The sequence below is a fragment of the Dama dama genome, chromosome 32, assembly GCF_033118175.1.
Source record: "Dama dama isolate Ldn47 chromosome 32, ASM3311817v1, whole genome shotgun sequence".
In the NCBI taxonomy this organism is placed as follows: Eukaryota; Metazoa; Chordata; class Mammalia; order Artiodactyla; family Cervidae; genus Dama; species Dama dama.
In genome coordinates this window covers 42,143,105-42,166,967 of record NC_083712.1, presented here as the reverse complement: position 1 = coordinate 42,166,967, position 23,863 = coordinate 42,143,105, and the positions used below count along the sequence as shown (strand labels likewise).

The 23,863-nt window shown below is 44.7% G+C and overlaps 1 protein-coding gene across 1 annotated transcript; it reads right to left on the bottom strand.

Moving 5' to 3' along the window:
* Positions 1 to 2,885: 2,885 nt before the first annotated feature.
* GOLGA7 (golgin A7) lies at positions 2,886 to 19,602 on the bottom strand. The gene is made up of 6 exons (XM_061134453.1): positions 19,532 to 19,602; positions 19,184 to 19,316; positions 14,069 to 14,221; positions 7,952 to 8,053; positions 6,675 to 6,737; positions 2,886 to 4,286 (listed from the first exon to the last, which is right to left on the bottom strand). The coding sequence occupies exons 2-5, from the start codon at positions 19,292 to 19,294 to the stop codon at positions 6,690 to 6,692; spliced, it is 414 nt and encodes a 137-aa protein (XP_060990436.1). The 5' UTR covers positions 19,295 to 19,316; positions 19,532 to 19,602; the 3' UTR covers positions 2,886 to 4,286; positions 6,675 to 6,689.
* Positions 19,603 to 23,863: the final 4,261 nt, after the last annotated feature.

Sequence of the window (23,863 nt, the reverse complement as noted above, 5' to 3'; positions counted from 1 at the left end):
CAATTAACACACAGACATAGATTTAACATAACACCCTGGCAATGCCAGTGACATACAAAATAACAAAGTGTAAGTATGAGGCCCATTCTTTTCATTATGTTTGTCAGAAGTTTTAAAAGCAATTCCTTTCCTTTCCCTGGGAATTCCTGATCCAGAGGGAAAAGCTCACTGGAATCAAGAATAGTTATCTTTAGGCAAAAGTCCCAGAACCAGACATCCTGGAAGGTGAAGTCAAGTGGGCCTTGGAAGCATCACTATGAACAAAGCTAGTGGAGGTGAGGGAATTCCATTTGAGCTATTTCAAATCCTAAAAGATGATGCTGTGGAAGTGCTGCACTCAATACGCCAGCAAATTTGGAAAACCCAGCAGTGGCCACAGGACTGGAAAAGGTCAATTTTCATTCCACTCCCAAAGAAAGGCAATGCCAAAGAATGTTCAAACTACCACACAATTGCCCTCATCTCACATGCTAGCAAAGTAAGGCTCAAAATTTTCCAAGCCAGGGTTCAACAGTATGTGAACCGTGAATTCCCAGATGTTCAAGCTGGGTTTAGAAAAGGCAGAGGAACCGGAGGTCAAATTGCCAGCATCTGTTGGATCATCGAAAAAGCAACAGAGTTCCAGAAAAATGTCTACTGCTTTATTGACTATGCCAAAGCCTTTGATTGTGTGGATCACAACAAATTGTGGAAAATTCTTCAAGAGATGGGAATACCAGACCACCTGACCTGCCTTCTGAGAAATCTGTATGCAGGTCAAGAAGTAACAGAATCGGACATGAAACAACAGACTGGTTCCAAATAGGAAAAGGAGTATGTCAAGGCTATATATTGTCACCCTGCTTATTTAACTTAGATGCAGAGTACATCATGAGAAATGCTGGGCTGGATGAAGCACAAGCTGAAATCAAGATTGCTGGGAGAAATATAAGTAACCTTAGATACACAGATGACACCACCCTTATGGCAGAAAGCAAAGAACTAAAGAGCCTCTTGATGAAATTGAAAGAGGAGAGAGAAAAAGGTGGCTTAAAACTCAACATTCAGAAAACTAAAATCATGGCCTCTGGTCCCATCACTTCATGGCAAATAGATGGGGAAACAACAGAAACAGTGACAGACTTTATCTTTTTGGGCTCCAAAATCACTGCAGATGGTGACTGTAGTCATGAAATTAAAAGATGCTTGCTCCTTGGAAGAAAAGCTATGATCAACCTAGACAGCATATTAAAAAGCAGAGACATTACTTTGCCAACAAAGGTCTGTCTATAGTCAAAGCTATGGTTTTTCCGGTAGTCATGTATGGATGTGAGAGTTGGACTATAAAGAAAGCTGAGCACCAAAAAATTGATGCTTTTGAACTGTGGTGTTGGAGAAGCCTCTTGAGAGTCCCTTGGACTGCAAGATCAAACCAGTCAATCCTAAAGGAAATCAGTCCTGAATATTCATTGGAAAGACTGATGCTAAGCTTAGCTTAGACTGATGGCTAAGTTTGGCCATCTGATGGGAAAAAAACAATTCTTTGGAAGACACCCTGATGCTGGGAAAGTTTGAAGGCAGGAGGAGAAGAGGACAACAGAGGATGAGATGGTTGGATGGCATCACTGACTCGATGGACATGAGTTTGAGCAAGCTCCTGGGGTTGGTGATGGACAGGCAAGCCTGGTGTGCTGCAATGGGGTCGCGAAGTCTCGGACACGACTGGGTGACTGAACTGAGGCAAGAGTCCACCTCTGATGGAATTTGAGCAGAGACACTCTCTTAGAACAAGACTTCTATAAATGGGAGTTTGCCGTGCCGTGCTGTCACCCAGTCATATCTTACCCTCTGTGACCCCATGGGCTGTAGACCCCCAGGCTCCTGCCCATGGGATTCTCCAGGCAAGAAGACTGGAGTGGGTTGCCATGCCCTCCTCCAGGGGATCTCCCCAGCCCAGGGATTGAACCCCGTCTCCCTCATTGCAGGCAGATTCTTTACTGAGCCACTAGGGAAGCCTAAGAAAACTGGAGTAGGTAGCCTACCCCTTCTTCAGGGGGTCTTCCTGACCCAGGAAGTCTCCCACACGTCAGGTGGATTCTTTACCAGCTGATCTACGAGGGAAGCCCCAGGGAATTTACTAGCCACTATTAAGCCAAACACCTTACTAATCGAGATGTAGTAAAGTAACTGTTAATGACCTGTCCACTTCTATCTCGTGCATTCATGTACAACGATACGAGTGCCAAGTACAGCATCTGTAGCAGTGTTGTGGAATGCTGAGTCAGGGATGGATGCAAGGGGAAAGAGAAACCAGCCCTGCTCTCAGGGGACTGAGGGGCTGCGTGGGGTGGCAAGGGGAAGGGGAGGTAGGTGCCAAACATGGCACGAAGACTCCAACTTCCTTTATGAGATTGAAACAGCAACAAAGCCTGTGCCACCTGACAAGTGTTGACTTATCTAGGAACCAAGGTCAAGTGGAATATGGAAAGAATTTAAGTTGGAATATAGACTCTATTTTATAAGCTGTTACTCTCTGCAAATGCACTTCATTAAAAAACAAAAACAAAAAAAAAAACACACAACAGAGACATCAGGTGATCTAAGATCGTCACGATACTGTGATACTTTTCCCCTAATGACACATTCCAATCTCTTATTTAATGGAATACATTTTGACTATTGGGGACTATTTCTTGGTTTGGAGCCCTGTAGCTAACATATCTTCATTTAAGAGATAAAGCATGTAAAAAACTGCTGAGTGTGAAAAACTGTATAAATGTCAGATGTTTGTTTAAAAATACTAAGCTGCACTGAACCAGGGGTTCTCGTAGTATTGTCTATCTGCCAAATTTAATACCGTATCATTTACACTTTACCAAATCACACCAAATATGACACAGAGACAATTTGTTTAAGAAAAGTTTTACTAATGTGTTAATATTTCAGCAAAGTTATTGCAACGGGTTGAAAAGGCAGACAGACACACTATTATAGGCTATTATAAAGTAACAAGTTATACAATTAAAATATTACATAGAACTATGGGATTTACTGAATAACTAACAGACTCATAAAAGAAATTAAATCTGAAAGGTTAAATCCAGTATTAGCACCTACAACATCTCTGAAAGTAAAACTTTTAACTGTTTCATTCTCTCCTAATACATGTCTTATCCTTCTCCCCAAAACAGTGCTCTCAAACCCCAATGGTGAAGGGTATGGGAAGTCCCAATGCTAAGAACATACAGCCAAAAAAAGAACTCCAAACAGTGACTCAGGACTCGACAGTTTTAGCTGGAAATCACTTATCTTACTGAACTTGAACCAACCATACATGTTTCTGTGCACGGAATACTGTATGTGATAAAGTCTATGGATCATAAGGACTGCCAGTAGGGATAGTTAAAAATTAGCAATATACAGTATTATTCCTATCAAATTTTTTTTTCTCTTAAGTTACATTTATAACAAAACTATAATTAAAATATTTATTACACTTGCTCATTACACATTCAGGGACACAGCAGGGACATTTGAGTTTGATGGTTTAGCATCCACTTTATTGTGCTTACTTATTTTTATAAGGAACAAGCTACACATACCACATCTTCCCAATGTTCAAGGTGATGCAGTAATAATAGAATTCTAAAAAAAAAACAAAAAAAAAACCCAAACCTGGAAAATGCATTAAATACTGCTTTAATTAGGAAATTGCTGTAATAAAACAAGTAACATAATACATTATTTTTCCAATGAGCTTCAGTTTGGGAAATTAAACAGCAGAACTAGATCTTTAAGCTTTGAGTCACAGCAAAACTGGTAGTTCTCTGAAATCTGGGCGATGTGTTAGCAAAACCAGACCCAGCCCACCCTTCACCAAAATCCTGGAGAAAAGCATTTCACGAATCTGGGGAGGGTAAGACTGAACATTGGCTAGGAAGTGACTTGCTGAAGCCCGAGGAATGATGAGAATGACTGGTACTGGTGGCAGGTCAGAAATAAACTGTGTGGGGCTGACCAACTGCATATTTTTTAATAGCTTTGAATGAAAAAAGTGAAATGCTTCACCGCGTTTTCTCATAAACTGATCAAAAGATTGCAGAGTCCTACACGATTTGGAGACACAAAGTGGATGCTGAGCGACTAGAGGTCACTCCAGGTACGGAATTTTAGAAAGTCAGTCCTTGGAGTGAATGGCACCGTGGCTCTGGCAGCAGATACGAAGGAATGATGCTCTGGAGAGGAGGTAGGGGGGACACTCTGCGGTCGGCCGGTGGACAGGTGAGGGTCCCAGCTGGAGGTGGGATCTGCAGTTACAGAGAGAAGCAAAGGTTTAGAAAGGGGCGCCGACTGACCTCCCAAGAGCAGCTGCTGTGACCGCCCAACGTGTGGCTGCAACTCCATTAACACAGGCTCTGGCTACTGAGATGCCCAGCTCTGTCTCATCTGCCGAAGGGGGTCCACGGCTCGAGGCTCCAGAGATCCAAGCCTGTACGTTTGCATCTCTGACCAGCCATGTCTCGAGAGGTGCATGGCCAATCCAGGCCTGGCTGCCTCCTGTCTACCCGCCGGTTTGGGGCCCTGGACAAGTAACTGCAGTCCTCTGGGCCTCAGTGCCCTCGTATGAAAAACAGGGACACTGCCTCGGACCTCAGAGGGTGTTGTGAATGATGCAGGCACACAGCAGGCACCCACAAACCCTGGGTGTTTTTATTATCACTTATTTATCGTGATGGATTAGTGCTACATTCTGTTTTTTAAGTAAAGAAGATGATCTTAATCCGAAGAGAGAAAACAACCATCAGTTTGTTGAATAAGGTATCGAAAAAATTCAAACTTTTTTAAAAGGAGCAAAATATAACGTTCTCTCTCTTTTTTTTTTTTTTTAAATAAAGGCCACCTCCATGATTTGTGTGCTCTTAAGTCATTAATTTTAATTCCCATATAATGCTCCAACCTGCAGACACCACGTACGCTTAAGAAAAATGACAGAACTGAATTCATTATTCTTAAAGAGTTTTCCCCTCTCCTCTAAGACCTCAGCCCACACAGGATCCCGGGTCTGAGGAACATACAGCTCTGAAAACTAAATTACACTGAACGAAAATATTTGCATTCATGAAATTACCACAAGTTCCTAATGTAAATCTCATTTCAAAATTTCACTGTTGTTGAATATTGATAGATTCGTCTCTGGTGTGCAATTGCTCCAAATCCCGCGCCACCTCAGGAAAACAGTGTATTAAAGCAATAAGAGCTGCAAAGTGAGTCATGACAAATGGGTTGTGCCAAGGCAGCGCAGCTGCAACTGATCAAACAGACGGATCCCAGCGGCCCGTCACAAAAACCGCACGTAGGGCTCCTGGCTGCTCGTCTGAGAAATACCAGTTTGCAAACCGCACGTGAGAAAGTGTGTGAACAGGTAACACTAAGGGCTCCCAAACAAAGCCTCAGGAAAGAATAAAACCCATGGCAGAGGGTGTCATTATTCAGGTCTGTGGCTTGTAAGAACTCCGGGGACACATTCCCTAGAGCTCAGAGAAGGCAGCTGTGTATTAATAGCATTCAACAAATGGTACAGGGAAGACAGGATGTTATTTTTAAAAGGTACTGGAAAAGAAATGAAGGGGAAAAGCACCTAGAATAATGTGATGGACTCTTTCCTTTCTCCAGGTCTCTGCTGCTGCAGAGACAAGGTTTTATGGTCAATCAGACTCGGGTTCCTAACCTGGGACTCATTAGATGTGTGACCTGGAGACCATCACTTAATCTCTTCCTATCTTGGTTTGCTTATCTGTAAAGTGGGGGAAATACTGGGCAGGATTCTTGTGAGAACTGGAAACACCGTCCATGTAACACCTAGCACACAGCCATGCCCTCAAAACAGTGGCGAGCGTCATTACTGCTGCCCTGGGAAGGAGCCTGTCTGCTCCGGTTGAAATCTGTTTCTGAGCGGCCTCCCGTGAGTCTGCTGGGACAGCTGCCTGTGGACTTGGGCAGGACAGCACCGCGGTAGAACACCACTGGGAGGTGGGGCGTAGGGTGGGAATGGGCAGAAATCGACAATTTTTTTGGTCACCATTAGAAGGTACGGGAGCTTCCAGGTGATTCTTCCTACACATTCCCACCAGCATTCATCAGTTTGTTGCTCCGTTGTTCAACGTCATTATATGGATACGTGAGAACATGAACATTCTAAGGAAAATGAACATTTATGGTTCTACCCACTAGAGGTAAGGTTTCTTCTAAAGGGCTATGAAGCCACTTAGATACATGAAATATTTAGAATCTCCCTACTCTGAAACGTTTCTTTGGTTATTAAAGCCATTTGTCATGGCTGTAATGACAGGGAAATCTGTCAGGGAAAAAAATGTCAGGGAAATCTCTGAACTGATTTTTATGTGTAAGACCCATCTATTAAAATGTCCAGTATAGTTTTGAAATATTAAAATAAGACCCTCTCCCAAAACCCCCAAAACAAAGTAATAACAAAACCAGTCTGAAAACAACAAAGGGGGAAGAAAAAAAAATCAGGATTAAACTATCACTTGGGTTAACAGAATTTGGGTTAATGGCACATTTTAAGTATCAAGTCAGTACAAAGAGTATGCCAGTATTTATAACACAGGTGAGAAAATTTATGCATCCTACAAAATTACAAAAATGGCACATAAATCATACAATTTCATATTTACCTTTAATTCTATGGTTTATCTTCCACTGCTCATGCCTCTGTCTTCATAAATGGTAATTTCAATCTAAACAGCATGGCTGTTAAGAAAACACACTAGAGAACAGAACACAGAAAAGGGGACTATGGCGAGAAGATGGGTATGATCTCTGCGGACTTGTCTTTACTTACTTAAAAAAAAATTTATTTTTTGGCTGCACCTTGCGGCATGTGGGATCTTAGTTCCCTACGTGGGGCTGAACCTGCACCCACCGACTGGAAGCTCGGAGTCCTAACTGTTGGACCGAAGTCCCCCTTGTCTTTACTTATTTTTAATTACCATTTAAATAATTTTAAGTTATTACTTAAGTAATTAAAATAATTATTATTTGCCTTACTTGTTTCAAATTATTAAAAATTTCTCCCGCTTAAGTTAAACATGGTGTTTTCCACACCTCGCTGAAAAATTTAAGAAATGTAATTGCTTGTGGTATACCACAGAGCTCCTCTCCAAACATTATTTTTTAAAAGAAAAAAAGAATCTGAAAAAGGACACTTTACTGCAGAACTAAGGGTAGAGGGGGGCTCTTAACTGAGCATCCATAGTGAAGCAATGATGTCAGGGGTTCAAAACACCCTGAAATTGTATGCAAACTTTTTCTTGGGAGAGAGCTCATGATCTCTAAAAGTTTAAGAAACACTGCTACAAGTATAATAAAACTGTTGAAATTATTATCAGCCGGAAGGCCTGGGATTATCTGACCTAGGTTTTTAAAAAAAAAAAAATTTATTTTACCCAGTTTTTTATTTCACTTGTTATCAAGCTAAATTATTACTATTTTTTGTGCAATTTTATTTACCAAATTACCTAAATAAACTGCGTGATTTTCAAAGTCAACTGCCTCTAAAACATGCACAGTTATGTCGAAGGTAATGAAATGATACAGCTGGCAGCTGTAACTGATTCAACGAGTCAGATGAACCTACGGAGCTGCGATTTATTTGGACGCCGAGCTCATGCATTTCAAAGGGGCCTTCGGTGCAGCCTCTGCAGCTGAGACGCATGACTCACCCCACTCCCATTATTACTACAAGATGCTGCACAGCCAGCAGGACTAAGGCAGCCCCGACACTAAACACTCCCGAGACCAGCACGGCGCGCCGGAGGAGTCGTGCTGGAGGGAGAGTGTGCGTTCCAGCAGCAGAGCCCGGGGCAGGTACGGGACGGAAAGAAATTCTCTCTGGCCGGGGCCGACGGGGCCATCAGACGCCTAGACCTCATGATCTGGACTGAAAAGATACAACCCGCAGTCCTCTCTCGATGGGATCCGTCAGGAGGAGGCCTTGGGGGGCGTAGATCTTCTCATTCTGCTCCTGGATGTATTTGGAGACTTTCTTCAGGACCTGACCAGAGAGAAACAACACAGCTCTCTTATCAGCTTCATCAGATTTTCCTTGTGAGTATTCAGCTGAACTTCAAAATATTCAGGCAGTGGAATTAGTTTTCAAAGCAAGATGTGGGTGTTCACGTGGAGGGACAGCTCTGACTCCGTGGCTCATGCCCCGGGTCCCCCACACCGCCCCCCGACCCCCCATCCTCCAGTCCTGAGTCCATACAGCCCAAGTCCAAACAGAGATACAGCCACGTGGCTTCCTCCTGCCCCTTCCCTCCGTCCTGGATACGGAGAAATGTGGAGGTGACCAGACACACACGTTACGCGCCTTCCCCTTCCCTACTCAGGAAATGTGACCTGTGACCTCCTCTAATACCAGGGACAGCTTCTGGCTCTCGCTTTCTCCTGGACACTTAAGAGATGCTTCTCGGGACTTCCCTGCAGTCCAGTGGTCAGGACTCGGCGCTCTCACTGCTGAGGGCCCATCTGAATGCCTGATCGGGGAACTCAGATCCCACAAACTGTAAGGCATGCACACACCCCCCCCCACACCGCCCCCACCACGACCAAAGAAAAAGAAAGAACTGCTTTCTCCGCTGTACATTTTCATCAATTTAAAGTCACAATACAAAGCGGGCCTATAACAAAGGGAGTCCAGTGCATCTAAAACTGAAAAATCCGATTCCTTCATCGAGCACGCTTGTGCTGGCTGCCATGGAGGTTCTGGCGACCAGGGTCTCACGTCAGCTCCTGGCCTGCATGGGAGGCTGCTCTGCAGCCTGCTCTTGTGTCCTAGATGGGAACCTCAATTTATAAGTTTAGTATTAAGGTTGTAAATGTCAAAGCAAATGTAGACAAAAACCAGATAGGATAAAAAGGAACTTCTGGAAATTGCCAAATCTTAAGCTTTATTAAGGGCAATTCTGAGACAGATAACCTAGAAGAAAATAAATCTTAATAGCGATACACAAAATCAAAGAGTCACATGTTTTATTTCAGATTCAAGGTCATTATAATCCTTTGCTGGCTCTAATCTTCAAAGAGGCTTTGATCCAATTCTTTAATTACTGTATGTTTCCTTAAATTCACACTACCAGAATATGATAAAGTCGCAGATAAATGTGATCACAACATAAAGGGAAAAAAAGAACTGTATGAAAATAAAGCTGGAAATGAAGAAATCTGATTTAACTGTGGGTCTATAATGTACCAGGCCAAACCAACATATTAGAATGATAAAATGTAGCTACTTTGGCATAAACTGATTTAGAATTGAAAACTATGCTGTTTATATAATGGATTTTCTCACTGAAGGACAATAAACAGTCTATTCAGGTTACATCTCTGGGGACTAATACAATCTCATGTTTTACGTTTTTTTAAAAAGAGCATGATTTTATTAAAAGAGCCATCTGCAGGATTATGAAGTAATGTAAGAATACTATTTCTAAAGAAAAGACTTTTTCACCTGATTTCCTAAAGTACGTATGTCATTCTCCTATTTTCAGCTCTCAAAGAATTTGAGCAGTGCCTGTTCTTTATGAGCAAAAAAAAAAAAAAAAAGAAAAAATCTCAGTCACTCTCCACCAGCATCTGTCAATCATGCTAAAATCATGCTAACAAGAGGGGAAGCAAGTCACCCATGAAGGTGCCCAACTCAGGATTCTCCCCCTCCTCTCCAATTTCCTTCTGTGTTCACCTGCCAGAGCTGGAGACCGGAGAGCCGGGCTCCCCTCGCCCCGTCCATTGACACGGGGGGGACAGTGAGAAACCCGCCGGCATGGCTGGTTTCAAAGAAAGGAGTCCTTCACACAGCTCTCCTCCCCGCCTAGAGTACAGGTTATTAGCAAAGACACAGCCATCCTTTATTCGATCCAAGCATAACTCTGTTGTGCAAGGCTTTGTTTAAACTTTGATAACACTCATGGACACTTGGGTTTCAGTTCAGAAAGAAGACAATCAGCTTTCCTTGGATACCAGCTGCAAATCCTCCTACAGCACTGCAGTGAAGACAGCACCGTGCTAACCCAGATGTGTTGTTAGCAACAGAAAACTCACGGACGCGCGTCAACCCGCACCTCACTCCGGAAGGACAGAGCACCGTTCTCACCCTCAAGGAACTCTGTGTTGACGTTTTATTCACACTTCACTATTTTTAGTAAATCGTTGTTAAAACAAACTATAATACTGAGCAAAATTATCTGTTACCTTCAAACCTGCAATAAAAACCTCAATTTGTATAGTATTTACAAAGCTAAACACTCAGACCTCAGGAAAGGCAATTGTCCTCTTTGAGAATAAGCCTCTCAAGGCCCTCGAGGAAAGATAACCGAGGTGGGGTTGAGTGAGAGGCCCAGAGGCTTAGTGTTTCCAGAAAGCTCTGAGTTCCTCTGACTGTGCTCTTTTCAGATCACAGCCCATGGGCAGCAGGGACGTCTCTGGTGGACGAACGTAGCAACTGCTCCTGAAAGAAGAAGGTTCCACAGGCCCGTTTGTTCCCTGATTACAATGGGCGGCGGTGGAAAGGAATGACACTGAAGCCTTTATCTTCATTGTAAATCAATAAATAGCACATTATAGGGGAAAAAAAAAGCGTGATTGTTCTAGTGGGTTTTAAAAGGCCTATTTACAATCTCAAAAAATTTAACCCACGTGACAAAGTGTAAGTGTCATTATACTTGGCTTACTGTTTGTAGACTGGAAGTTTTAGTGTTTAAAACAATAAAGACTAAATGACTCAATTTTGTCCCTTCATAAAGTAGAAAATAATAGCACAGAAATTCCTGAGGGGCAAACTGGAGAGAGGGAGTGGTTGAGTGCTCTAACATTTTTATCATCTTATCAAAAATACAAATACACATTTACAATGTTTTCTTTTAAAAGTACATGGAGATTATATCTTTATTATGACCATTCCAGTTATGTACTTTGCATGATCTAGTCAATTCATGTCCAAATTTCTAATATAATATCACATATTTCTAAAATGTGCCATAAATTTGGGTTTCTTGACTGATTTTATTGGGTCTTTATTTGCTTTATAATACTTACTCTGTAAAAGAGACCTTAATTAGACCTGTAAAATAATACCTTATATGTTACTTATGAACTCAAGTCCATTATTTTCTGATGTTGAGAACTGCCTTCCAAAATTAATAATCAAAATAATCAAATAATAATCAAAAAAGATTTTACTTGAGTTGCTAAATGTTTTAGTAAAGAAACTAGCAGCTGCTAAAAAAGATTACTTATACACTTATACACTCAAGGTAAAAAAAAAACCTGTACATGTAAGCGCACACGTATCTGATTAAAACATATATATATACACACACGCTAACTTGATTTTTAAGTCTATCTTAAGAAAACTTTATTTAGCACCTGCCATATGTAAGGCAATTTATTCATGCAAAGATCCATTACATTTCTTTTTTGGATTTACCTTTTTTGTTTTTTAAACAATGTTGTGTTAATTACTGCTATCCAGCAAAATGACTCAGTTACACATGTACACACGTTCTCCTTCATATTTGGTTCCATGATAGTTTCTTTCCTATGTCTCCTGGTCTGCTTCTGCTAACACCCACCCCCATTCCTTGGCAACCACCAGCCTAAGACCCACTTACAACTGAGAACTCAGATTTGGAGAGATGAACTTGTCCATGACTCAAAACTAGGAAATGACCTGGCTGGCACCCAATTATCAGTTTCTTTTTAAAACTGATGCCAGAGGCAGGTATCTGTTATCTGTCTTAGCAAAGGCACACACAAAAATAACTTAATTAAAATCTTATCAACAAATTTAAAAACTACAGTGAAATAACAATTCAAGCATGTAATATTTCATGAGGCGTGAATAAAACACTCTGGAGGACGTATTTCTGCCTTAAGTTGACGACGTCTTCGACAGCCACGTGGCATGACTGTCTTATTACCTGCGCGTGCCCAGCCCTCCCCGCCCACCCGCTCCCGTGGTCAGTGGCTCCTCAGCGTGCCCGGCTCCTCCTCCACCACCTCGTCCCCTGGATCTGCTCACCTCCTGCCATCCCTGCCGCTCCCTCCCTGCCCAGGCTCTCCTCCTCTCCTGCTGGACTTCTACGAAGTGTCTCACTCGCACTTTTACACCTTTCTTCCCCAGAGCCAAGAAATCTGTTTAAAGTGAAAATCAGATCCTACCACCCTACTGCCTGAAAAGTTGCAGTGATCCTTCCCTGCCTGGAAATAAAATCTAAGCCTCTCTCCATGGAGCACACACTCCACGGGGCAAGACGCAAGTCTCCTCACCTCTCCCGTCACCTCCGCCCTCCCCTCCTCTGCATGGGGGACCCACGCTCTGCGCATCCTCCTCCATCCTCCTGAAAGGCCCCAGGCTCCCCATCCTTCACATGGCAGCTAAATGTTAGCACCCCAGAGGCCCTTTCTGACCACCCCATCTAAATTAGTCTCTCTGGTTATGTTCTATCCTAGGGAAGCTTGGTTTTTTTCCAAGGCATTTATCACAACTTACAATTCTGTGGGCTTTGTTTCCTTAGGATCAGTTTTTAACAGACTTATAAATTCCACAACGTCAGTAACCATGTGTGCCCATTCGGTTATATCCTCTGCACAGTGCTTAGCACAGAGTAGGTGGTCAACAAATATTAATCGAATGGATCCCGCGTCCCTTCACTCACCAAAAGTATCACTAAAGAGAAGCTGCTAAGACAAAACAGACTGAAAGCGGATACGGATCCTTTGTGACTTCTGATGTGGAATGTTAAGCAGGAAAGAACATGTGTGACATGGAGAAGGATATAAACTACCTGTTTAGCTCTTTCAATGTTCACCGGGGGGCTCACACCAGGATGGCAAGGAAGCACACAGCGGTACGTTCAGCCTACGGCTCAAAATATTGGAGCTGCACCTGTGTCTGCTCTCCACCATGTGGAGTGCAAGACAGTCAAGGGGAGATGTCGGCCGGGTGGTGTGATACTTAGCTCCTTAGAGCCTTCCCTTTCTAAACGTGGTCAGATCGGAATGATCTACTAGGGCTCTACTGTGATCAATGTACATCCATTCATTTCACACACAACGAGTGCCTCCTACACCCAGGGCCTCGTGCTAGGCATCAAGAGGGAGACACTGCCCTTGATCGCAAGAAAAACACACACTTGACGGGCAAGTAAGACAGGAATATAAATGCTACATTCCGTGGCAGAGAGTGCTTAAGTACCAGAAAACAGAGTCCAGTAAAGCGCTGTGGGGACAGAGAGGAGAGAAGGAACCCAACTAGGAGAGCGGATGAAAAGTCAGCTGAAAGGGGGACCGAGGACTGAGGCAATCCGGACATGGGAAGGGCATTTCAGGCGGAGGAAGACTTCTCAGAGGGTGCGCCTGGCTGAAACACAAAGTGAGGACGGGGCGAGAGAGGGCTGGGAGGGGGCTTGAGCAGGCCCCTCACGCCGCAGGAGAGGCATGGCTGTTTCACGACACTGCAGCTGTTTGGAAATGGAAGAGGAAAGAGGAGGAGGAAAGAGGGGAGGCAAGGGGAGGAAAGAGGATCTGAGGCTGCGGTGTTGGTCTGGGAGAGACGTCACAAGGGCATAAATCAGGTGTCATAAAGTTAATGAATGGGAAAACGGAAGACAGCTCGGTCTGATTACTGATACAATTTCCCTCTTCTCGACCCCTACCCGAAGATGCTGGGCGAAAAAGACGGGGTGCCACTGAGCAAGTGGGGAGTGTGAGGCTTGACTTTCGGACCCCTGAGTTGAGAAGCCAGTAGCTCTGGCTCCAGCAGACAGTTCAAAGGGAAGACAAGGACTCAGGTGGGAGGAGAAGATGGAGGGTAGAAATTGGGGACATAAAAAGTCAGTACTCTTCTATGCGTCTGGTCGTAGAAGCAACAATAAAATCTGAATTATTATTACTGTAAAAGGCCCTTTAAATTTTATAGCAAGTGTCACCATGTAAACATAACCTGTAACAAACCCATTTTTTTTTTTTAAATGATTGTAAGAGATTGGGAAAACACAGGTAGGCTTACCTTCTCATAGTGAGTTTCCATGCACAAGAAGATGGTGTACGCTGTTAGACAAGCCAGGCAGCCTTCCAGATACGACTGGCCCCCGAGCTTCTCGGCCTCGGCATAAAGGTTATTTAGGGTCCGAACTGTTTCTTCAAATTGCTGCCGATCAATCTGTACAGAGAAAAGAATTTTAACATAAGTTTTGGAAAAAAAAAAGATGAACACCTCATTCCTGCTTTCGATCCCTAATTAGGTCACTGTTTTGGCAACATTCTTATCTGTCGGCAAACAAACTTTTAGGTGATTAAATCTGGATCTAAGTTGCTGAAACTGGTTAGTGTTTGTTTAGTTTCATCTTTCTTTTGGACGCTGTGCTATGTCCAGGCTGAAAAGGGTGTCTCCCGATCCTCTGTGCTGAATCACAAGTAACTTAATTAAATAACACAGTCCTTCCGGCCCTCCACTCTCCCACGTTCACATTTACAGAGCTCGTAGCATCGGGCATCACCACAGGCCTTGGAGAAAGATGAGCAAGGCACTGACTCGTCCTCACGGCATTTAGTCATGAGCCTAACAGACACGGAACAGTGGAAACACAAGAAGCCAACAGAACGCTGGGACTGAGGCGTGCGTGAAGTATGTGGGGGCACCCGAGGAGGGGCGGCACGCTCCCCTTAACCTGGAAAGGGCAGGTGATCTTAAATCGTGGTCTCTAAATGCCGGCATCGACTTAGGCCAAAAAGGGGAGTAAGGACACTCTCAGCAGATCAAAAGGGGCAAACTCGGTATGACCTCCCATCTCCTTCACAGTAACTACTTGGTTACCAAGAGCTCACACTGGAAAAGGCAAAATCTCCCACTACCGCAGGGCTCTTCTCACCAAGGACGCCTATGACCTTTCTCTAGTCCATGACGCCATCACCTAACACGTGTACTAACACGACTGTCGTATCTCCTTTTCTCTGATCACCTACTTTCACTTTCTTCTTCCAGTATCCCCTTCCTTCCTTCTTTTAACAGTACTTTGTCAATTTCAAACCTCCATGGGAATTTCAGGGCCCATGGTAGAGCATTTCACCCAATTCTATCATTCTCGGTAGGTAACAAAGCCCAACTTATCTGTCCTTATCCTCAGCCTGCTCTCACACAGTATCCCCTTTATTCCTAAAACTAATACCTACTTACATATTAATTCTTTCCTTTATGCAGGCTTTACATAGAAGCAGACTCAGAAAGAAACTCCAAGAACCTTAATATACACTTTGAGACAGAACATTTCCGAATTTCCAAAACATTTCCAAAATTATGCTCCAAGAACATAATTCTTTGTTAACAGATGATCAACCTTAAGCTATTAAAAAACCTTTAGGTAAGAGGCAGCTGCCTTGTCCTTCATGTGGAAAATGGTGAAGATTTAATGAGCCAAACGCATGAAAATCTTAAAGTGGTGGTGACTCAACCTGCCTTTTAAAAGGAGCTACTTTAAATCTCCCAGAACAGGAGTGTTTCCGACGAGGGCTGGGTGGGTGTGGACAGAGCTGGGAGCCAGGGCCGCCACCTGAAGATGTGCCGTGTCACTAATGGTCACCTGGGCAACCTGTCACCATTCCCAGGACACAGTCTTAGAGGAGAACTGCTCAGTGAACAAGTGTTGATGGTAAATTGTTATCTCCACCTGGTTCTCCCAAAGTTAATGTCTTCTGTTTGCTCATCAGTAAAACCATGAAAGTCCAAACAATTTCAAACACTCGCACTTGATTTATCTACAATGTTATGATCTGAAAAAGAAACTTCTCTGAATTATTTATGTTTCTTTGGATAGAAATTAAAAACTAGGCGATCCAACCCAGAAACTTTTTTTTTTTCCGCCACACCAGGTGGTCTGTGTGATCTCAGTTTCCCGACCAGGGACTGAACCTGCGTCCCCTGCCTTGGAAGCACTGAGTCTTAACCACCAGACGGCCAGGCAAGTCCCCAACCCAGAAACATTTGATTTCTTTCCGATCTGGAATTACAGATCTTACCAGAAACACTAGTTCTTAAAAGTTATTCCACGACTGCAATGCTTTACAGAATGGAGGCAAATCATAAACCATTTTTTAAAAAATTTAAAAATCCAAGGTGAAGATTTTTTTTAAGTTAAAAACAAACAAAAAAAAGGTGGGAGTTCCCTGGCAGTCCAGTGGTTAGGTTTTGGCACTTTCACTGCCGAGGGCCTGGGTTCAATCCCTGGTTGGGGAACTAAGATCCTGTATGCTGTGCAGCATAGCCCCCCAAAAAAGGCTGAAAAAAAAAGTTAAGAGTTTCTTGGAAAGGTTTAAAAAAAGCATGAGAAGCAGCAGTAAAGGCGAGGACACACAACATGGAGGGCTCTGCGGGGCAGCCCAGCCTTGCTCGCACGCCCTGCAGGCTCACGAAGCACGGCCGTCAGCGGTCCCCTCTGGGTACCTGGACACGGACACAGCAGTTATACCGGCATCTGGAGGTTTGTCCAGTTGGAGCTATTTGGACCAACAAACAATGGAAGTCTGAATGGAAATAGGAGTCAGGCTCGTCTCCCCAGAATTTTTGTTTCGTATTGAACTATCTGCTGAAAGCATCAGGCTGAAGCTTATCAAAGGTAACAAGTCAGAGGTGATTTCTACTGACCGGCTGTAGAGACATAGTTTTAAAGGGATGCAGGGAACAAATGCCTCAATTATAGCTCACTCACTTCTCTTTCTGCCCACACCAAGAGTTCCTAAGATGTCTGTATGCTGGCTAAAGTTAAGAATCGAGCTTTCCTTTAATGAAATGTGGCGACAAAGCGCTTACACATCAAAGTATTACGTTCTCAGAGGCAGTGAGAAAGTAAACTTGTTAACACACAGAACTTGTTCTTACTCCCAAATTAAAGGGTACAAATGTGTGTGTTTAATGCTTTAAAGTCATACAAAACAGCTGTCTGTTTATTTCTCTATTACATTGCCAAGTACGACGTTCTCACCAAGGGAGACGCAGCCTCAGTGGCAGCCCAATCAGCACAATTTCTAGGTTAAGCAGTAGAGAAACAAAGAAAGAAACCTTTCAATTTTCCATCAAACAAAGCAAGGAAAATTTAAACCTGTAATTTAAATTTAATCTCAACACACTTAAAAAAAAAAAAAAAACCAAAGCTTCCCCAAACAGTTTAAAGTATAAGCTAGTGTTTTAACCCAAACATTTAAAAAGAAAAAAAAAAATTTCAAGGGTAGCTCAGCTGATAAAGAATCTGTCTGGAACGCAGGAGATCTTGGTTCAATTCCTGGGTCGGGAAGATGCCCTGGAGAAGGGATAAGCTACCCACTCCAGTATTCTTGGGATTCCCTGGTGGCTCAGATGGTAAAGAATCTGCCTGCAATGTGGGAGACCTGGGTTTGCTTCTTGGGTTGGGAAGATCCCCTGGAGAAGGACATGGCAACCCACTCTAGTATTCTTGCCTGGAGAATCTCCATGGACAGAGGAGCCTGGCGGGCTATATTCCATGGGGTTGCAAAGAGTCTGACATGACTGAGCGACTAAGCGCACACACACATAGTACTCAGAACATAAAATAAAGGCTCCACCACACACAGAGTTGAAGGCTCAAGTCTGATTCTGCATAAATAGACTTGGCTCAATTATGAGCTGGAAGTTTGACTTTTAAATCCTTTAAACAAAGCATCAAGTGACATCCAAACAAGTGTGGGGTGAAAGAGTTGTTTACATTCTGATCTGAAAGCACATAAACAGTATTAAGTCAGAGTTTCCCTAAGAGACTTAAAAGTGAAACATTTGATCTATTTCATATAAGTACTAAAAAGGCCTGTTAACTGTAATGCTAAATTATTTTAAAAACCACATTCAGTAGCTCTAGCCAACAGGCAACTTGCTCAATTTCTATCTTCTCAAACCACCACAGAGGTGTCCAGCTAGTGTCAGGCTGAGTTATCTCGTAATGTGGCGACAACAAACTGCAACAATTACAGGGCATGTCACAAACAAACTAATCTACAAATCATCTTTATAAGGTGTGCTGGGTCCTTAATTTGCATTTAAAGAAACATACTTGGGCCACTAACCTGCTGAGGGTTCTAAGTCAAGCCAAAGCACATGGTCATTGATCTTTGTTGATCTTCCCACCTTGGCAGTCAGGTAGAACGACCCACCCCCCCACAAACTAATTTTAAGTGACTGCTGCACATTGCTCCAGGATATGCTCATATGCTCATCCGACACCTGCCGACTCCACAGCCAGCACTTCACAGCTCCACGCCCATGCCCAGTCACCCCTGACTCCCTCACTCTCTTGTCAAAGAGGAAAGAACCACAAAACCTGCTCCCATCTAACCAGAAGCTGACCTCTGAGCAGGAAACAACAGTCAGGTTCAGGTTACAAACCTCAAGACCAGACAGTCTGTCTTTGGGTGTGTGAACACACCTAGGCACAAGAAAACACATACATAGGCTCACTTCACTGCACCTTTACAGTAAGATCCAATGACCATTATTATTCTTTTTACTAAGTCTGAAAAAAGGGAAACACCCCTTCCTGAGCGCAAGACCGCCCAAAGGACCCACATTCTGATGACAGTTCTGACCCAGAGGCCAACAAAAGTCGGCTCCCAGCGATAATCAGCACGAGGAACCAGCTGAGGGCCTCGTTCTGAGATTATTTCCCTGTCCAGACCCATGCACTGCTCTGGTTTTCAAGGTTCAGAGAAGGCCTGTCTGCGCTGCCCAGCACAGCACCGAATAATAAACCAGCACAAGCGGCGGGATGCCCGTCACTCGGATGGTGATCTCCTTTGAGTGGTGAGGTTGGAGAATGCAGCTTACACAACACGCGCAGGTGGGTGGCCGGGAGGGTCAGGAATCAAGCGCCTCATCACTGAGGTCAGTAACCCGGGATGGGGTGGGGTGGACGGCGGCGTGCCGATTCCGGCCCAGGCCATCATCAGGTCATCCGGCCCGGCGGCTTGGCCTCATTCCTCCTGCTCCCGACCCCGGGTCTTGCTTACCAGCCCCCTCCTGGCACAGCCCTGGCCCAGGCCCCTGCTGTGCCCGGCCCCTCCCGGACCCGCACCCCACCGTCGCCCTGGCCCCAGAGCAGGTGCGGGGAGCCCGGCTGCGTACCCGGTTCTCCAGCTCCGCGGGGAACTTGGTCTGGAACTGGCAGCGGGTGCCACTGCTGTAGTCTCGCTGAATGAAGACCTTCCCGGACACCGGCGCCTGCTGCGGCCTCATGGCGAGGACAGGACGGGCCGCGCTGCGGGTTCGGGGGACACCAACCACGGTCATACCCCCGGCCTGGACCCAGGACCACGGCCCGCCAGCCCCGCAGACCCACCCAGCGCCCAGAGCGGCCCAAGGCCCCCCGGCCCCACTCCCCTTCACCCATGCTGGCAACACGGCCCTTCAGCTCTCTCCCCGGCCCAGGCCCCGCGCCCCCCCACAGCCCGGTTCGGCCCGGGAAACACGAACCCGCCTCCTCTGCCCTCCAGCTGCTGTCGCAACGCCTACGCCGCCACTTACGTCCTGCCGCAAAAGGCCTCTTTTTCCCACCCCACCCCTCCCCGCCCCTCTGCGCGAACACCTACCTCAAGTCTAGGACCCACCCTCTCCTCCGGCCGTAAAGCGATCCTGTCGAGACTGCGCGCTACCGTGCGGGGACGCGCTGTGGGCGGGGCCCGGACGGACTCCGCCCCCCGCCCTGCCCGTAGGAGTCCGGCTGGAAGGAAGAGGCCGGGCGGGGCTGCGGGGCGGGAGCCGGGGCGGGGCCTCAGGCCCGGGTGGGTGGGACTGCGGGCTCGGGGGGCGGGACCGCAGGATCCGCCGGGCCTGGCCGAGGGCGGGGCCGCAGGGTCCGCTGGGCCTGGCGGCGGGGGGAACGGTGGAGACTGAACTCTCCAGAGGGTTCTTGGCCTGTAGCCTGGGGATTTCTGCCCTGTGTCATTTCCCTGCTGTGTCATTTTCTCGTTCGTCGTGCGGACAGAGTTTCTAATCACTGACTGTAAGGTTTTATTTTCGCTTTTGATTGGAGCTCTCAGTTTACACGTACAAAACAAACCGCTCACACGCATCCCTTCCTCCAACTTTCCTGGAGGTGTTGTCTTTTCCTTCCACCCCCAAGATTTTCATCCAGCACCCCAGCCTCCACCCCTCACGTGACCTGAGAGGCTTGTGTGGGCCCTTGGCGCCCTCCCCAAGCTCAGCATACCTTTGCAAGGCAGCCACAGAAGGCCCTGGTGTGTCTGGTGATACACTATTCCACCTTATCCTCTGTTTTGCTTTCCCAGGTTTCAATTACCACCTCTCCCTCCAGTCATCTTCAATCTGAAAAGATGAAATGGAAGTTTCCAGAAATAAACAATTCATGTTTTAAATTGTGTGCCTATTTTGAGTCAGTTCAGTTCAATCGATCAGTCCTGTCCGACTCTTTGCGACCCCATGGACTGCAGCACGCCAGGCTTCCCTGTCCATCACCAGCTCTCAGACCTTGTTCACATTCATGTCCATCAAGTTGGAGATGTCATCCAACCACCTCATCCTCTGTCATCCCCTTCTCCTCCTCCTCAATCTTTCCCAGCATCAGGGTCTGTTCCAATGAGTCAGTTCTTCACATCAGGTGGCTAAAGTATTGGAGTTTCAGCTTCAGCATCAGTCCTTCCAATGAATATTCAGGACTGATTTCCTTTAGGACGGACTGGTTGGATCTCCTTGCAGTCCAAGGGACTTTCAAGAGTCTCTTCCAACATCACAGTTCAAAAGCATCAATTCTTTGGCGCTCAGCTTTCTTTATAGTCCAACTCTCACATCCGTACATGACTACTGGAAAAACCATAGCTTTGACTAGACGGATCTTAGTTAGCAAAGTAACGTTTCTGCTTTTTAATATGTTGTCTAGGTTGGTCATAGTTTTTCTTCCAAGGAGCAAGCGTCTTTTAATTTCATGGCTGCAATCACCATCTGCAGTGAGTTTGGAGCCCCCCAAAATAAGGTCTCTCACTGTTTCCATTGTTTCCATCTATTTGCCACGAGGTGATGGGACCAGATGCCGTGATCTTAGTTTTCTGAATGTTGAGTTTTAAACCAACTTTTTCACTCTCTGCTTTCACTTTCATCAAGAGGCTCTTTAGTTCTTCTTTGCTTTCTGCCATAAGGGGGGTGTCATTTGCATATCTGAGGCTATTGATATTTCTCCCGGCAGTCTTGATTCCAGCTTGTGCTTTGTCCAGCCTGGCATTTCTCATTATATACTCTGCATAAAAGTTAAATAAGCAGGCTGACAATATACAGCCTTGATGTACTCCTTTCCCGATTTACTGTGATGAAATCTCTTGCTGTTGGCACTGTCTCTTTGGGATTTTCCAGTCATCCACCTCAACCACTGACATCCAGTCACTCACACAATCATGATCCAGGGTTACCTGAAACAGATGATCCTCTGACCTAGTGTCAGAAGTTAATACAGCCTAAGGCTATATCACAATGCCAAGTCATTCATCTCACTTCCTCTCCTCACATAGTTACTTTATCATCTTGCATGATCATAAGAGAAGGGTGAATACAGTACAATAAGATATTCTGAGAGACCACATTCACTTAGTTTTCATTACAATATACTATCATTGTTCTATTATTATTAGCTGGGGCTTCTCTGGTGGCTCAGACGGTAAAGATTCTGCCTGTAGTGCGGGAGACCCAGGTTCAATTCCTAGGTCAGGAAGATCCCCTAGAGAAGGGAATGGCAACCCACTCCAGTATTCTTGCCTGGAGAAGCTCACGGACAGAGGAGTCTAGCGGGCTCTGGGGTCACAGAGACTGGATACGCGGACGCGACTGAGTGTTGAACACTTTCACTTTCATTATTATTAGTCATTGTTGTTAATCTCTTACTGAGCCTAATTTAAAAACTAAACTATATCATAGGTGTGTGTGTGTAGGAAAAAACAGTATATGTGGGGTCTGGTACTATCTTCAGTTTCAAATATCCACAGAGGGTCTTGGAATGGATCCCCTTGGGTAACGGGGACCACTGTATAACTTGTTAGCACCACTCTCTGATACTATCTAATATATATTTAAATATTTCTCCTATTGTATTTTAAAAACAGCTTTCAGTTCAGTCGCTCAGTTGTATCTGACTCTTAAAGATCCCAGGGACTGTAGCATGCCAGGCCACCCTGTCCAGCACCAACTCCCAAAGTTTACTCAAACTCATGTCCATCCAGTCGGTGATGCCAGTCAACCATCTCAGCCTCTGTTGTCCCCTTCTTCCCTTCTCCCCTTGCCTTCAATCTTTCCCAGCATCAGGGTCTTTTCCAACGAGTGAGTTCTTTGCATCAGGTGGCCAAAGTATTGGAGTTTCAGCTTCAGCATCAGTCCTTCCGATGAATATTCAGGACTGATTTCCTTTAGGATGGACTGGTTGGATCTCCTTGCAGTCTAAGGGACTCTCAAGAGTCTTCTCCAACACCACAGTTCAAAATCATCAATTTTTATGTGCTCAGCTTTCTTTACGGTCCAACTCTCACATCCATACATGACTGCTGGAAAAACCATAGCTTTGACTAGACAGACCTTTGTTGGTAAAGTAATGTCTCTGCTTTTTAATATGCTGTCTAGGTTGGTCATAACTTTTCTTCCAAGTTAGGGAAGAATAAATAGCATACAATAAACTGGAGGTATCTAAGGCAGACAAATTGAAAAGGTCTTACCAACTGTGTATACAGCTGTGAAACCATTGCCTTAATCAAGATAGAGAACATTAATTGCTTTCAAAAGGTTCCCAGAGTTCCTTTGTGATCCCTCCTTCCGGCCCCTCCCCAGTCTCTTTCCCCAGGCAGTGATCTGGTCCCTCAGTTCAGGAGTCCCCAACCCCTTGTTAAGAACCAGTCTGCACAGCAGGAGGTGAGCTTCATCTGCCGCTCCCCATCACTGGCATGACTGCCTGAATCATCTGCCCCCACTCCAGTCCATGGAAAAATTGTCTTCCATGAAACCGGTCCCTGGTGCCAAAAAGGTTGGGGGCCGCAGCCTGAGTTTGCATTTTCTTGAATTTCATATGAAATGAATCCTATAGTCTGTACTTACACTAATTATTCTGTAATTCACCTGTTGTGTTGTCAAGAATTCATTCCTCTTTGTTGCTGGATCACATTCCATTGTAAGGATGCATTGTATGGATAGCTTGTTATTCATTCTTCTGTTGATAGGCATTTGAGTCACTTCCTGTTTTTGGCTATTACATGTGAAGCTGCTGTTGGACATTCTTCTGCAAGTCTTTGTATAGATGTATGTTTTCATTTCTCTTGGGTAAATACCTAGGAGTAGAACATCTGGATCGTGGATAAGTATATGTTTAACTTTTCAGGAACCTGCCAAACTGTTATCCAAAGTTGGTTGTATTGTTTTACATCCCTACCAGCAGAGGATGAGAGTTCCAGTTTCTCCACATCCTTGCCAACACTTGGGTTGTGGTATCTCCTTGTGGTTATAACTTTAGTTTTTCTCTGACTAATGATTCTGAACACTTTTTCATGTATTTATTTGCCATCCATACATCTTTTTTGATGATGTATCTGTTCAGATCTTTTGCCATTCTTTATTTGTGGCTGTTTTCCTATTATTGAGTTTTGAGAGTTATTTATATATTTTAGAGAAAACTCTTACATCACACATACAGTTTGCAGTCATTTTTCCCGTATTCTGTGGCTTGCCTTTCTAGTCTCTTAACACATCCATGGATTTAGGGAGATTAGGCTGTGGACATTCCGAGGAGGGCACTATTCTGCCTACCACAGGTATGGAATG